The sequence below is a fragment of the Phoenix dactylifera genome, chromosome 6, assembly GCF_051530095.1.
Source record: "Phoenix dactylifera cultivar Ajwa chromosome 6, Ajwa_hap1_PhDact_Kaust_v1.1, whole genome shotgun sequence".
Lineage (NCBI taxonomy): Eukaryota > Viridiplantae > Streptophyta > Magnoliopsida > Arecales > Arecaceae > Phoenix > Phoenix dactylifera.
The window spans coordinates 1,939,334-1,955,844 of NC_143195.1; the positions used below are offsets into that span (position 1 = coordinate 1,939,334).

General features: G+C 36.7%; 1 protein-coding gene across 2 annotated transcripts in view; it reads right to left on the minus strand.

Moving 5' to 3' along the window:
- Positions 1 to 5,085: 5,085 nt before the first annotated feature.
- Positions 5,086 to 16,511, minus strand: part of FEI1 (Leucine-rich repeat protein kinase family protein) — a 32,363-nt gene continuing 20,937 nt past the window's right edge. For both annotated transcript variants that reach the window (XM_008804727.5, XM_088723094.1), the window contains exons 8-15: positions 15,994 to 16,065; positions 15,821 to 15,892; positions 14,838 to 14,935; positions 14,102 to 14,263; positions 13,660 to 13,992; positions 10,078 to 10,323; positions 7,578 to 7,711; positions 5,086 to 5,524 (exon numbers count right to left, since the gene is read on the minus strand). In XM_008804727.5, coding sequence (XP_008802949.1) covers positions 5,306 to 5,524; positions 7,578 to 7,711; positions 10,078 to 10,323; positions 13,660 to 13,992; positions 14,102 to 14,263; positions 14,838 to 14,935; positions 15,821 to 15,892; positions 15,994 to 16,065 — 1,336 coding nt within the window. In that variant the 3' untranslated portion in view covers positions 5,086 to 5,305. The remainder of the gene's footprint in view (positions 5,525 to 7,577; positions 7,712 to 10,077; positions 10,324 to 13,659; positions 13,993 to 14,101; positions 14,264 to 14,837; positions 14,936 to 15,820; positions 15,893 to 15,993; positions 16,066 to 16,511) is intronic.

Below are 16,511 nucleotides of genomic sequence, written 5' to 3' on the forward strand. Positions count from 1 at the left end.
ATTTTATTATGAAGAGAATAATTTCATGATTATTTTACTATTAAGTACTTATTTATAGACTATAAACTCTATTAAGTCATTTAGTGTTTTATTCATGTATGATTCAAAAAAATATAATTTAAAAAAAAATGACTTAAGAAAAATTATTTTAAGAACTATAGCAAAATGCTCTCAGATAGCTATGTATGACTCCTGAAAGTGGGATAGATCGACATTCGGAACTAGTTCCATACGACCTTGTCAGCGGGTGATAATAGTTAGCATACGACTCTGCCAGCAGATAACAATAATTGGCATACGACCCTACCAGCAGGTAATAGTAGTTGGTATTTTGTCGATTACGGTCCTGTCATGAGAATAATAATGACCTTAGCATTTAGTCTGAAAGAAGTAATTTGATCAATGAGATGATTAAATGGTAAATGATTTATGATGTTTATTTATGCTATACACCTGGAACTATGTCTGACATATTGATGATTTATTCATGCACGATTGACTTGATGACTTACTTTATCATATGATACTATGAAATCTTCTATCTTACAATAATTATTATTTTTCCTATATGATGCATCGATTCATACAAAAACTTATGCTTGATTTGGTAAGATAGTAAAAGATATAGTCACTGAGTAATGCCACTTACATATCTTTATTTTTTTATTTTTTTTCAAACGAATAGGATCGGTAGGAATAAAGAATGGTCCAAGCTTGGAGTTCACACTACAAACTTAGCGATTTTATAAAAGAATTTTAATATTTTAATTGACTATGAATTTGCGGTTAATGATTTTCTGAATGTTAAGGATTACAGCTTTGGTACTTATGTTTAGATCTAAACGCTCTAAACCAGTATTGGTTTTATTTAATAGATGATTAAATTGGACTTTAATTTATTATATTTTGTTTAAGATGAATTTGGAAGATAAATATAATGGTTGGCTTCGTGTTATCGTGGGTTGTACCTCTTGGTAGCACGGCCGTGTTATATTCCGGATTTGGGGTGTGACAATATAAGCCATAGGCATTTTTGGATGGATTCTAGAGCTAGAAGAGATCGATCGTATGACCACAGAAACATTTAATTTTGATGCATTATTTCCACTGATTCATGGATTTAATCTGGCAGGTCACCATGAACATTAAAATAGCGCAAAGATTTTACTCCCATCATAATGTATAGATTCTACAGCCATGAGAAGAGATTCATCATATAAAAGACATCAAGATTCAATTTTGACTCTTTTATGGATTCCATCTAATAGGAAATTATTAACATTATTTTTTGAACGAGAACTATATTCCCATAAGGGCGAATTTAAAGCTAGGGCATGGCTTCTAAAATCAGAACAGAATATTACATAAAACACATCAAGATTCCATTTTGATATGCTATCTTTGCTGAACTGTGGATTCATCTTGTGCATCACCATGAAGCATAGATTTCCCCATCATACAAACAAACAGGTTATTTCGCATGAAAAAAATCCATTTCGACTTTGATGTGTGCTATTTCAGCTTACTCATGGATTTATCGGGTGGGTGACCACGACTTTAAAATTGGAACAAAGATTATACTCCAATAATACAAACCACAGGTATTTGACGCATATATTCTGCAGCAACAAGAAGAGTTGACTAGCTTTTTCCACTGAATCATGGAACGGTAATGGGCTATCATAATTCATAAACACTAATCTTTGAACGAGGATCATATTCCCATACAGGTGAACTCCCAGCTAGGGCATGGATTCTGAAGTTTGAAGAGATACATTATGCAAAATGCATCAAGATTCGATTTTGATGTGCTATTTTCAGTGAATCATGGATCTAATCTAATGCGTAATCATCAAGTTTAGTTCTTGAACGAGGGTTAAATCCTCAGGGAGACGAACTCAGAGCTAGGTTTTGGAGGGATGGGGATGGGGATGGGGACGATATATAGATAGATGGATAGATACCTTGCAGATGGGACAGCTAACTTTGAGGCCGACGGCCCTGGCCTCGCGCTGGGATCCCTTCGCAGTCGATCCTTTGCTTCCCTCTCGTCATCTTTGCCTTCGGATCCCTCCCTTCCTACCTCCTCTCTCCATTTATAGTTCTCTCCTTGGACGTCACACCTAAACCCGCGATCTACCATGGGCCCGGCTGACCCCGTCAGTCTTCCGCTCGTGGGTCCGCGCAGTTCGTTCATCCGGAGAGACATTTGTTGTCGGGCTCCGACGGTGACCCGGAGAGATTTGGGATGGACGAGCTATTGATGCCTTAGGGGACAGATGTTGGCCGACTTGCTGCTGTGTGGATGGCCCACTTTGTTCGAACCCAGCTGGCTGGAGGGGCGCATGGTCTGCAACTTATTTCCACCAGAGGAGAGGAGATGGAATGAGGACATTGTTTGGCGGGCTTTTGGTGAGCAGCTAGCCGAGCAGGTTTTGGCATTGTCGATTCCTGTAAGGAAGGCCGAGGATAGGCGGGTTTGGAGTGGTACGAGCAGACCAGGAGGTGAAAGGCAAGGATTTACTCTGGCTGGTTAGGAGGTCGTCGGCACGGCAGATTGGAGGGGTTGGATGTGGAGGCTGCGTATACACCTCCGAATGGCCTTGTTCGTTTGGAAGGTGGCTTGGAACTGCCTACCCACCAGAAAAGTGCTAGCTCGGCGAGTGGTATGCATTCCTCCAAGTTGTTGGGCTTGCCAGGAGGTGAAGGAGTATATCTTCCATGTCCTCTTTGGCTGCCAGCGGGCTGCTCGGATTTGGGAGTGCGCCTCGACTTCCTCTAGCATGCAGTATGGGTGGTTGTCGACCGAGGATTTTTTGACTTTTCTGAAGAATTCTTCATGGAGGCCCGGTCTTGTGAAGTGGGGAATTAGGGCGGCTTATTTGGCCTACCACTGCTGGTTAGATAGGAATGCCCATGTTTTTGGGAACCAAGGAGCACATTCGAAGATGGTGGTGAACTGAGCCCTTCTTCATGCGACAGAGATTATTGGTATTACTGCGTTGTCGTCTCTTAGGTTGGCTAGAAAAATCTGGAATTCCCACTCTGCTCTTGTAGGCTGTAGCGTCCAAGATTGTGCTCGTCTCCTAAGAGCCCCTACTCCTAGCTTTCTCAAGATGAACTTCGACGGCAGCGTCGACGGGTTAGGGAGCAGCGAAGGTGCCAGATTTGTTATTAGAGACTAGGATGCCAAATTAGTAGCGGCCGGGTTTCGACGGATCTTTGATCAGACCGTCACCATTGCCGAGCTTAGAGCAAAATAGGAGGGCGTTACTCATGCGAGGCAGGTGTTGGGTGTAGATTGTATCCTCTTTGAAGGGGACTCAGCCACATTGACCAAGCGGATTCAGAGTCGGGGGCCTGCTGCCGGTGGAATGTGCATGCTCCACGATATCTGTAGCCTTCTGGGTGGCAGCCTATGCGACTTAGCACTTCGGAGAGTTTATTTGAGAAAACCACATGTTTATCCCATCTTTCTTGCATTATTTTCTTTTTTTTTGATTTTATGAACTGTACTCACACCCTGTGTGAGCTGCCGATGTATTGTAAAAAAAAAAACCTCACGATCCAAAAATGATGTTTTCTCGGAGTTTCCATATTTCACAAACTCTCTTTTTTTAGAAAATAGCTCTTTTTTTAAAAAAAAATCTTGTCGAATATAAATATCTCCCTACGGTTATAATGCCTGTTATAGTATAAGTGATGGCTAATATTTTAATTTTGTATTCTTTGCTCAATAAAACAATATTTTTTGAAAAATCAAATCTTTTCAAAAAAAGATTATCTCCAACAAAAGAAAATATTTGGACAATATGTTGTTATTTTAGTTTCTTTCCATTCTAACACTATTATAATAGATTCATGGTGGTTATAACATTTGTTATTTTTATGCGAACCTAGTTTCAAATTATACATAGGATAAATAATAGTTGTTAGAACTATCATTAGCATCAGCTATAACAAAATAGCAAGTCTATTGAAACAACGACAACTGTCATCTTTTTTTTTATATTTAATTTGAAGGTCTTCCAATAAAAAGAAAAGAAGAAAAAAAAAAGACGGGACGAATCTTTACGATCAGCCTCACCGATTGATCAAAAATATAAAAAAAGATGCACTTGCTTAAGGTATAGAAGTTTGTTTTTGCGTATTTCGAATGGATATTATGTATCATAGGGTCATGCATTGAGGCAATCATTAAAAACATTTTTGTGTGTCAAAAAAATATTTTTCTCTACTAAAATAAATCGCAACCATTCAAGTTTATAGCAATCGACAAGAAAGTTACTAGCGAAAAGCCTATTGTTGACTTGAAATTTAGCTCATTGTTGGCTTGCTTGATCAGCAAACAGCTCTTGTTCATAAATACAGCTCACATATTTAGAGTTTTCATGCAACTTGAAATGCAAATATATAGTTAAATAATATATAATCTTGTATTATCTACAAATTATGGATAGGTAGCATTTAATTTTATGTTATTATTAAATACACATAATTTTTATTTTAAGTAGAGCAGCCATCAGATCTAAATCAACGGCTATACATTGGAACCATTAGATTCACAAATCTAATGGGTCCCTATATTCACAAGTATAAATCTGTAACCAGTGAGGAAATCGATTAGCTTAGATAGATATAACTAGTCCACTTAACAAACAAAAGGATAAAACAAAAGCATAATCCTGACATAATACCAAAATCTTGTTGATGATATGATTTTTTTTCAAACAATGTTTCTTTGAATAAAACTCTTTCTGAATAAACTGTTAGACAAGAATCATTCAATATATTCCTCTTTCTGTTATGATGTAAAATAAACCAGTATTGAGACAGTCAAATGGGAGAAAAATAAAAGTTCTCGTCCCCCTTCCATCCTCTCCTCTCCCTCTCTCAAATGTTTCACAGCAGTGGGTGCCCGGCTCTGTCCTCCCCTGGTTCCTGTCTTCACCTTATTCTCCAAATACACCTTGTTAACATCTCCCTCTGTTTGAGAGAGAGAGAGAGAGAGCACCAGGTTAAGACTTAATGGTGGCAAATGCCATGGATATTTTTCAACTGGTAACAACCAACAGACCTAAATGATTTCCCAAGTATCGAATCATAGATATAATGAGATGTAAAGATAAAGCTTCTACGATTCAAAAGAAGGGATGAGGAACCAGAGTTCAAAGACAGGAATACATTTACATAATGTGCAAAAAAGAATAAATGAATGAAAATAAATGTATTCAGAACACTTCTGTATTCCTTAGGAGGTGTCTTTATCATATGAACCAGCAGTTGGCAACTAAATAAAATGTAATCAGTCCGAGTTGGAGTCATAGAAGTCACTCAGACATGGCGTCATAACCTCTGACTCCAATATTTGCACCACCCGGTGCATCGTGGGCCGTTCCTCTGGGGCTGAAGAAACACACTGAATGGCAACAGATAGCAAAGCATCCAGGCTTTCAAGCTGCACTCCCTCACAGTGAGGATCAATTATCTCTCTTTGACGGTTCTCGAGGACCAAGAAATTCAACTGCAGCAGAAACAGAAACATATTAAATGACACTTCGGTCAAAAAGAAAAAAATAAAGAAGAGGATGATGATGATGATGATGATATGAGTGTCAAATCAGATATTCCAGAAGCCATCTTCTCTTTAAACCCCTAGCAGCATGATATTTATGTTACGCTACAAAAGATGAACCCGAGACGATTAAATGAATCAAACCTACATAAGATGATTATGCTCACTACAGCATTACCCATATATTTATGAGAAAACGCTTCTCAAGTAGTTCTTTACAAAATGCAGGTCTTAATCAAATTGATCACAATATAAATTCTTTGTTTTGAGATTCCTGCTTTTGAAAGGCCCGAAGGTTGGCTCTTAACGGCATCAATTAATCAACAAATGAAATGCCAAGAATAACCATCAAGGCTTTGTTCTGCCTATTCACTGTAGGCTTTACGTGAATCCACTTTCCCTAAGCATACTACTTAATGCTGTCTCTAATGTTATTTTAAGCTTCTCCATAATCCTTTGTCACAACTTCCAATCATGCCATGCTACATTAAGACTTTCCCTCTTCTTACATCCTCCAAAAAAGATTAACCACCCCTCTCTACTGAAATCCCTCCAGATCTTTGTTGTACATGCCCATACAATCTCAATTATTTTTTCATAAATCTACCTCGTGCTGACTCCTGCAGCTCCTCTATTATACTTATTCCACACCCTATCCCTCTTAGTTTGCTTTGCCCAAAATCCATCCCCGCTTTCTCAGTTTTTTCTGTTATCTTCAGTTTGTTTTTCCAGGCACTCTTTAATGCTCGACATTCCTAATCCTACAACATTGCAGGATCCTTTAGCTATCATATCTTTTGAACTAAATTGCATAATAAAAGACAGATGTGTCTCAACACTGAGAGAATAGTAAAAGGGCCAGTCTGGACTGCTCCAAAGACACAAAAATATCACACTTCAGCAGAGTAGGTTTAAACTGCACATGTTAGCTATATAACTTTCTATTTGAGAACTAGGTCAAATCTTAAGATTACCTTGAGTAGAGGATTCCCTAGCACCAAAAGAGTCATACAGAAATACTATGATCAAACATGCTAGTACTTCATGTGAAAGGAAAAAAAGCTATTTTAGAAAAAAGAAAAGCAACAATTCAGATCTATAATAGATGTCTAAGTTGTTTCCCTCCAATAACCCAAATGGTCTAAGAGTCGCCTTCAAGATCCTTTTGGAGATCACATATTGAGAAACATAGGCTGGTGGAAGATATTGCAAGTGCCCAAGTGGTTATGACTATTGGAGGAGGTTAATCAGTTGCTAGAGAAGCGAAGCACCGGGTCGGGTCGGGTCGGGTCGGGTCGGATTTGAATTCAGCCAAAATTCTATATGATAGCCCTAGGCATGACCCAAGCCCATCTAAACCCACGAGGGGTCAATTCTGCTGAACCTTTGCCCAGCAGGGTAGACTCCTTTGACCTCACTTAACCCTACTAACCCAAATACAGCTGGTTCACATCCACCCTATCAGCTGTCTCAGGTTTTAGAAACCTAGGATAGGAAACTATATTAAAAAGATTAACTTAGAAAAGGTAAATCATCTTTAGACACCAATCATTTCAACACAAACAAAGGAAGAAGAAAAAATCCTGGCATCTCATGACTAAAACAGCATAAATAAAAATCAAGATGGATGAATTTTAAGTCATATCAGCACAATCATGTAATTACTGAAGATAAGATAGAAAATAGCACTTCCTCAATCTTCTCTCTCCCAAACTCTTGGAATTTTCAAATCCAAGCAAATAAGCATTTGTAAGAGATTATAGCTGCACGAGTACATTATCAAGAGAAATCATGCATATGTTCAAGCAAAAGAATCCAATAAATGCAAACACCAGCAAACATAAAATACTTTCACTCTCCTCAAATATCTTGTCAGTGAAGATCAAGAAAATGCAGTGCAAAAGATAGAAAAGAGATCGGTTAACTCATGAAGGTGAAAACATGAATTGGTACCAGAATCATATATCTTTTGACAGAAAGAAAATGATTATCAGAGAATTACCCATCCTACTATATTCAAGCCTTTCTCGATGAATGATGAATCAGTGGGTCGTTTTCCACTCAATACTTCCAGCACCAGGACTCCAAAGCTGTACACATCTGTTTTTTCTGTTGCCCTACCACTTTGCATGTACTCTGTAGATTCAACCACAAGTAAACAATGTATAGGACAAAAGACACTGCATTTTTCATATAGTCAAACCACTTTGAGAAAAGATGAGAACTGGAAACACAATTTTCCATGTTTATAAACAAATATAACTATGCCTAAAAATCATGGTACATACATATTGGATCTACTAACTGCGTCCAAAATCTGTTCCACTGATATCTTATAGAAAGCCAGAAGTCCATAATAGCTTGTGATTTCAAAGAGTTCATCAATTTCTAAATAAGTTTTTAGGGTTACTCTACTGCATAAGGATACGATAAATCATATAGTGGTCTAAGAAAGAATTTTACTGAAGAGTGATGAGACCTCTAGGGAAGAACAAGATTTTAAAATCCACATCTTGAATTATGAAAACCATTATAAACAAAAGAAAGTAGCATCTTAAAACAACCACTATTCACAAACTAAAGTCATTAAGCTATTTACCAGGAGATGTGGACACTGAGAATCAATGGTGCAAGAAATAGAGGAAAGCATACAAAGTTGATGTCTGTACATGAAACTAATGAAATTCAAGAGATGAAGCACCAGAAAATCTGCTATCAGCACTTGCACTGCGATACTTAGAATAAGAGCAATAAGGAACATTGTATCCAGCGGAATGGAGAAAAAGGATTCATGTAGCCAACCCCATCTAGTTTGAGATTAAGGCTTAGTTGAGTTGAGTTGAGTTATGGAACACTATATTCAAATTATAAAAGATACACTATATCGTAATTTAGTTTCAAGATTTGAGATGAAAATGAAGGCAATTAAAACCAACAATCAAACGATCTCATATAACATGCAAATGTAATTATGACTAACATATACAAAAAATATATCACTTAGACTAAGAAATCGCTTAACAATTCATAGAAAAAAAGGTATCATATTACGCACTAAAATGGGTACCAAACATGAAATAGGGTTTGAAAACTTGGCTTTAATTTCTGTTATGGCAGGACCTGACAGGTTTCAGTTAGAGCGATTTAGTGGGCTCGAGTTTCAGAGTTTTGGCCATATCTAAGGAAGTTCAGATATACGCAGCCTTATCTGTGTAAGGAGAGGTTGTTTCCATGTTTCCAGCCCGTGATCTCCATGTCATAATGGAGCAAACTTAGCTTTGTGCCAAGGCTCACCATCTTTTGGCCAAAAATAAGGAAAATGGCAAAATAAAAAAAGGGAATATATATATATATAACATAATAGGATATTATATTGTTTGAAATCTTTGGGTTTATTGTCTTGGTGTTTACTATATGGTGGCCTGAAAGGATCAAGTATTATAAAATCTTTAAGAAACTGGTAAATATAATAATTATATTAATTCAATTCTTTCATAACAATTATTGATCCTGATGGAGAGAGCTCCATGTCCAAAACTTGGGAAGTAAATACCAATTTAATGGGTAAGCATAACATCCATGTTACATAGTAGTGAAACAGAAGAATCCTTATTAGCAAAATTTGTTTCAAGTAAAATGCGATGGATCCTTACAAACTCAATCAGAATTCCTATAAAGGGAACCTAATTTTGCACAACATGCAGACAAACAATAGAAAGCCACACTAATATAAATAACAAGGATAATATATCTTGTTAAGCAGGAGACGTGATGGTGTTAAATAAACAAGTGATACATTATAATTTTCAAGAAGTGTAGGGTTTGAAGAGACTTCTTTAGTCATTCACTAGGCTTTTCAATCAAGAACAGTGAAGCAATTCCACCCATTAGCTCAAATATTCCTATGTACAATATTGGTTGATGCAAGAAGAGTGAAAAAAGGATGCGAAGGTCAAGACCCAAGATTAGTTATTGTAGAATTTTCGCCTAAAGGCCCTTCTTAATGGCTTTTCTTGGTTTTTTATGGGTCCCATTGATGGGTGAGTTGTATTCCAAAGTCTATGGAGGCTTGACTAGTCCAATGGATGTATGATTTTTTGTCGACTCCTCTTTGTTTTCTTCTTCCAACTACCAATATAATAAACACAAACATCAAAAAGGTGTGTTTTGTGTGTGTGTGTGTGTGTGTTTTAGTTGCGTTGGAGGAAGAGAAAAAGAGGAAGGTGAGGGAGGGAGTGCTGCATGAAAAACTACTTAACTGGTACTGAAAATCATCATTGTTACAATGCCTTGGAAAAAAATGATAATTGCATGCATGCAATCATATTAGCTAACAATAGAGCAAAGCAAGTAGCTGAGTATTTAGATTCTAGAGTTTCAAAGAGATTAAAAAGTAAATATTTGAATATTTAGGTCCTCGAATTTGGAGCAGAATAGATGCAAGCTACATCCATATTTCTGAAACCAATTTTAAATTATTGGATACATATTTTGTCCCATACCTGGAGCAAGATAACCAAATGTTCCAGCAACTATTGTGGTAATATGAGATTCTTCATCCTCCAACAGTTTTGCAAGTCCAAAATCAGACACACGAGCCTCCAAATTTCCATCTAGTAATATGTTGCTTGACTTAATGTCACGATGTATGATTCTTGGTGAACAATCATGATGCAAGTATGCAAGGCCTTTTGCAGCTCCCATAATAATATTAAGACGTGCATCCCAGTCCAATTGTTCGGATCTTTCTGCCCGATCAGCAAAATAGATGTCACACCATTAAGGTTTCCACTATAATATCTAAACACAAGTCCAAGAACATAGTACCACAATGACGTAGAACTACTAACTAAGCTTGCTGCATCTGATCAACTGACAAAATAATATATAACAAACACACAGTCTAAACAGCACAGGACACAGGAGAGTCTGGCAAGATTTACCAGTTAAATCAGTAAATAGAAATGACATTCGACAAAACAAGTTTCACTGGCTATCTTATAGTACTGAAATTGGATTTTGAAGTTGCATGCCTATGAATATACATATCAAAGAACTTATAAAGACTTTTTTTTAAGTTTACTGTCAAGACAATGAAGGGAAACATATTTTTCTAAAATCTCAAGTGTAAAAGAACCACAGATGGCATAAAAATTCTGCATCAGCTGACAAAGGGGTCATATGACTCCTTTGTTGTGTACAAGGTTCTATACCAGCTATAACGCAGCAAACAACTAGATCTCTCATATTTCACTGTTGTTTATCCAATTCATTGATAGTGGATTGCCTCAAAATGTCTCACAGCACATCAACTCAGTATCAGGTAATATAGGGTTCATACAATCCATGCAATTGTCCCGTAAAACAAAAATGAAATAGTAAATTCATTTCTCTATCCTTTTTTCCCTCATTGCCCCCAACAGTTTCGAGCAAATTCTTAGAAAAGTCTACCTTGGAAGGGTTTCGCCCATAAATTCCAGCACATGAAGACCAACAAGGCAAAGCCACCAAATTCCACATTAAATCTAAATACATTTGCAAGAAATTCATAGAAAGATCAAAAATAATATGTGGTTGCAACATTAGATCCATGAAGAATCAATACTCAGAAAAACCATTTTACAGACCTTGCCTTTCTACGCTCTTTGGGAAGGTTAGAACCTTTGCTGGGTTATTCTCTAGTTGAATGAGGTTATGGATGTAAATAAGATGAGCTCAAACAATCCAGGCATAACTTAAGCTCAGCTTGTTTTGTACCTAAGTCGAGCTGAGTATATCAGCTCATTTAGATTCAAGCAAAAATCCAAGTCAAGGTTCACAAAACTGGGGATACTCAGTAATGGGGAGGGGTGGAGGGGATACCGAGTGTCCATCCATAGATCCGACCCTTGTACCGGGCTTACCAACATTGTACCAACTTGGTACTGGTATAGGGTCTGGTACCAAGATTGAGAACCCTGATTGAGATGCTCATAAACAGTTCATTTAACAAATCTATTAAGAACCTTAAATGGGCCCAGATAGCAAGACACTTAAGGAGACACCTCACCTCGGGTGGGTGCCCAAACCGTCCAAACTAACAACCAAGGTTCGTCGTCTCAGTATTGGACCCATATTGATACCATCCTATTACGGAGTTCGTATGCGGTATGGTACAAGATAGTAAGATGTACCGAGTGTTGGTACGGTATAAGACATAGTATCGGTTCAATACCAGTACGGAACAGTACCAACCGATACAGCGAACCTTGTAACAACCTTAAATATGCTTGTTGGATTAAGTATAACTTCTGTGAAATAACTAACACCCGTGCATAGAATTGCAAATAGCCATAATCTTGATCACAAAAAGCTTATGCACATCGAAAGCAATTACCACTTTACGTGTCACTTGCTTTCCAATATCTTGTTGCACCTTATATTTACTTTAGTATATTTCTTAGAAAACACAAAGCACCCACATTTTGATGGGAAAGGCTTGGATCCTGATGACTTCAAAAACAACCAAAAGGAAGCTGATAAATGTGTATATGCAAAGTACTATAGCCATGAAATTCAACATTAGATCATCAGGGTAGAGGACATCTTAGTTCAACAAATGTCTCAACTTGTCTTATTTTAAGTATTGGTTGATGCAAGAATCCAGTGTATTTTTAATAGTTATTATAGCTGGCCTGCTTATTATTATTTCAGTGTGATCGATCAAGGAGAAGGAAGAATTCACTCAACCCACTCAACTCGAATATCTCAAAAGAAAATTAGAAAAGATGAAAAAATTGCGAAAGTAGGATTTATATCCCATTTTCTTTATTGATGATCCACACCATAAATTGCGGTTCATAGCCCTATTTATAACAGTAGAGACATCTTCCCTTACACAATTCAGGTACGATTCCTCTTCTAGTTCGAATAGAACTAGGTTTCCAAAAATAAATATGACTAGTAGAAATAATCATGAAAAAAACTAAAATCCTACAAGAGGTAGGTCTCAACTTCTACATCAACTTTGTCTACTGTTGTTTGACCTAATTCTTCACGGATTAGAGGATATGTTTGATTAAAGTCTTTCCCAAAAAAAAGCCTTTTGATTTGACCGGCCTATTTCAGAGCCCAAATGATGAAAATTTAGCCCGTTTCAATCCCCTAAGGGTTGGCTCTAAGACATAGATCTCGAAAAGTTATCCGGTTTTTTTTTAAAAAAGAATCTTAATCAAACATTGTATGATCAAGTTATGGCCTCCAAAAATTTTGCGCGTGACTCGGCTTCCCAATATGACGGATCTTGCTCCTAGACCCTATCTAGCTCTATCCGTAGTGGCCAAAGTGGCCTACATTAAGTCCAGTGATCCTGCTAGATCACAGTTCCCTTTATAAACTCATGACTGACAACACATGGACTAAAATCAGAAGTCATGTTGTTTCTAAATTAACAGCTCTACCAATTTCCAATGCAAATGTTGAGATCATAATCAGATGGTTTTGTAGCATCTAACAATAACTTAACCTGATTGTTGTCATTTTAGTATGATTTTGCACTTCAAACTTGTGCCTGGTAATATATAGACTAAAATCTGGAAGTAATGTGGTTCATAATATAACAGTTTTAGCGGACTGAAATGTGAATGTTGAGATTACAGTAAGATGATTTTGTAGCATCTATTAATAAGTTTCTACTAAAGCTGTCTGATAAAGCACATAAATTTTCATTTCTTACCAACAAAGAGAGGACTGAGAGAAGTTAAGTCACTAAGGAAAAGATGCATATAACAGATAATACAATTAAAAAAGCATATGTTAAGGTTATATCAAATTATAAATTATGAGGACGCATTAAGATCTAATAGAATGAAGCACTGATCATTTATAATGTTAAACAGTGACAAACTTGACAAAGCTAAAATGCAAACTCAACATGCAAGGGATTTGGATTTGCAAGGCCAATAACAAATTACAGAAGTTCTCCATGTGGTGCACCCCCAATTACCAGTCTAGAAAAAGTATTGATAAACCAGATACTTAGCAATTCATACTCCACCCACCGGAAGCAGTGATTATACATATGAAAATAGTAGTACAGTTCTCACCATGTAAAACTTCATCCAAGCTTCCACCAGGTAAGTAATCATAGATTAACAACTTCGATGAAGGAGAATTACAATATCCACGGAGATTGACCAAATAACGATGCTTAATGCTCCCCAAAATCTCAAGTTCCCGATCAAAGAAACGATCTAGGCCTTCATTTGTCTTCATGATTCGCTTCAAAGCAAACACATTTCCATCATCCATCGCAAGCTTGTACACAGTTCCAAAGCCTCCAGTACCAATAATGTTTTCATCATTTAATGTCTCCAGTTTTCTTAGGATATCTTTAGATGAGTAGGGCAAGTCCCCATGAAACATTACAATAGATGCACCTGGGACAGTACCTAAGTATAAGAAAAATTTTCCTATTTTTCTACTCCTGAATGAGACAACGCATGTCATAATATTCATAGAACTAAGGAGGGAAAAATCCATCAATACCTTCACTGACATCCATTGCAAGACCGCTGATGTCACCTTTACCAAATTTCTTGTAAAGAAAGCAGCCCCAGAAGCACATTAGTGCCACGAACAGTAAAGCACAAACTGTTGCAACTGCACTTATAACAAGCCTAGTAGAATTCTTCTTACCCCCTTTGTTTCCTGCAGCAACATATTTCTGCCACATGTAAGGTCCAAAAGTACAACAAGATAATTTGTAAGGGTCAAAGCCACCAGATTACTTAAAATCCAAGGAAATTTCTACAGGCTAGGTCCTGCCAGTCAAAAGGCCTCTCACCCCCCCCCTTCCTTCCAAAAGGCTTGAATTTATAGTCTACTGAACCGGAGTGAACCGCCCGGTTCACCTCATACCAAACTAGTAACCAACCAGTACCGGTTCAGCTAACCTTGCTTGAATCATTTATGAAAAATTTTAAAAATAATGAAAAAAGAGTATGAGCATATAGATACAAAAATAACTAGAGGTCAACTACTCTCGTTGCACCGATCTTTACCGCCTTAACTAATTAATGTTTCATTTTCAGCATAATATGATACTAATTCAAGAATTTTGGTAATTTTGCATACAATGATTTGTCTATTACCAATCAAGGATAACATAATTTAAACCTTAGCAGGCATAAATCACTGCTTTGAAAAAAAAATGGGTCTTCAATTTCACTCTCTTGAAACAAAAATAACATAAGATGATATGTACTCTCAGCCTACCAAGTACCTGAAGTGGGAGGCTGAGAATCTATGGATGGCGGCTGAACCTCATCTTTGCACACGACACCAATTTGCTTCCCACATAACCCACGATTTCCAATAAAGCTGTAGACATATGCATAAAAGTAGAAAACACAAGTATGGCTTAAGTAGTATTGATATCATAGTGTCTAATCTAATTCATTAATTAGCATGACCATCTATTTTTGAATATTAATTGAAATAGTTAACTCGAGAAATGAAACGCAGCTCCCTTGCCAACAATAAAGACAGAAACTAAATTGGTATTTGTCAATCAATATTGTAGTGCAAAGCATGAAGCACAACAGGCAACAAATGACTATACAGAGAAGCTAAGGCACGGGAGAGCACAAGGCAGATTCCACAGAGGATGTTATTTTAAAATGAAGGCATTAACAGATGACATAGCATTAAGAAAAGACATGCATCATATTCCAATGCGCCCGGAGAATCAGGGATGGTCGAGTCAATAAGGACATCACTACCTACAGAGAATTATTTACACAGCTGGCATCAGTCCCAGAAATTTCTAGAATATTTAAAGAGCATGCTTTGATGTACTAGTAAATCATTATATTTAATGATTATTTTCCTAAAATTAAAAGTTACAATTTTGTAAAATCAGGTGTTTGGTTGTGCAATGAAAATTCATAACTTCCTAAAGTGAGAAGTTATATTTCAGTCAGAACTGATACAAACCAGCAGCCACTTTCTGAGTTTATGCAGGATTTGACTTATGGGGATAAATTTATTGTATATATGGGCAATCAGTGGTGCTTTCTTGTCAAACCTTAAGAAAGGACACCAGTCAAGCCTTACCACTAAATGCCTAAAAAGAAACTAACTGCAACATGACAACAGTTAATTCAAACCGCAGCAAATACAAAGCACTTAACTTGAGAAAAGCAGTCCATCAAGTGAAAATGCACTTTAAAATATACATTCCAAAAATAAGCAAACAATACTTACGAAGTTTCTGTAAACTTGATAAGCACACCATCAGATGGTATCACTCCAGTCAAAAAGTTTGTTGATACATTGCTTCAAGAAGATTGCAAAGCAAATCAATTTTTAGCTTTATATGGGAGCAATCATTCATTTGATGGATATAATATATAGTTAAGCAAAAGTAAGAAACTCACAGTGATCTAAGTTTGGGCAGCTTATCAAGTGATGGAGGAATAGATCCGCTCAGAGTGTTGCTGGAGATATCCCTAAAAGAGTAAGAAATGAGTATACAATAAGAATCGCTCACTCAAAATCAGAATTGTAATACACTAGATTGTTTTGCAAAGATTTTTTTAAATTTTATGGACACATGGGGAAAAAAAAGATGGTTACCAAGAAGTTTTATAACAAAAACTTGCACCACAATAACTTAGTTTCCACAATTTGCCTTTTTATATTACCCAAAACATAAATATCTGATAGTGACATCATATTTTACAAGAGATCATCAAATATACACACAGCAAAAGGCACCAAAATATGTGCATGAATGGAATTAAAATAGGAAAGCATGAGAAGAGGCATGCTAAAGTTGCATATCATATTTAATTGGCACACTTGAGGCACAGACTTTCAAGTAAAAAATAAACCTAAATAGATATTTTAAACAAATTTAATAGATACTAATGTTGCGACAATTAGTACATAACAA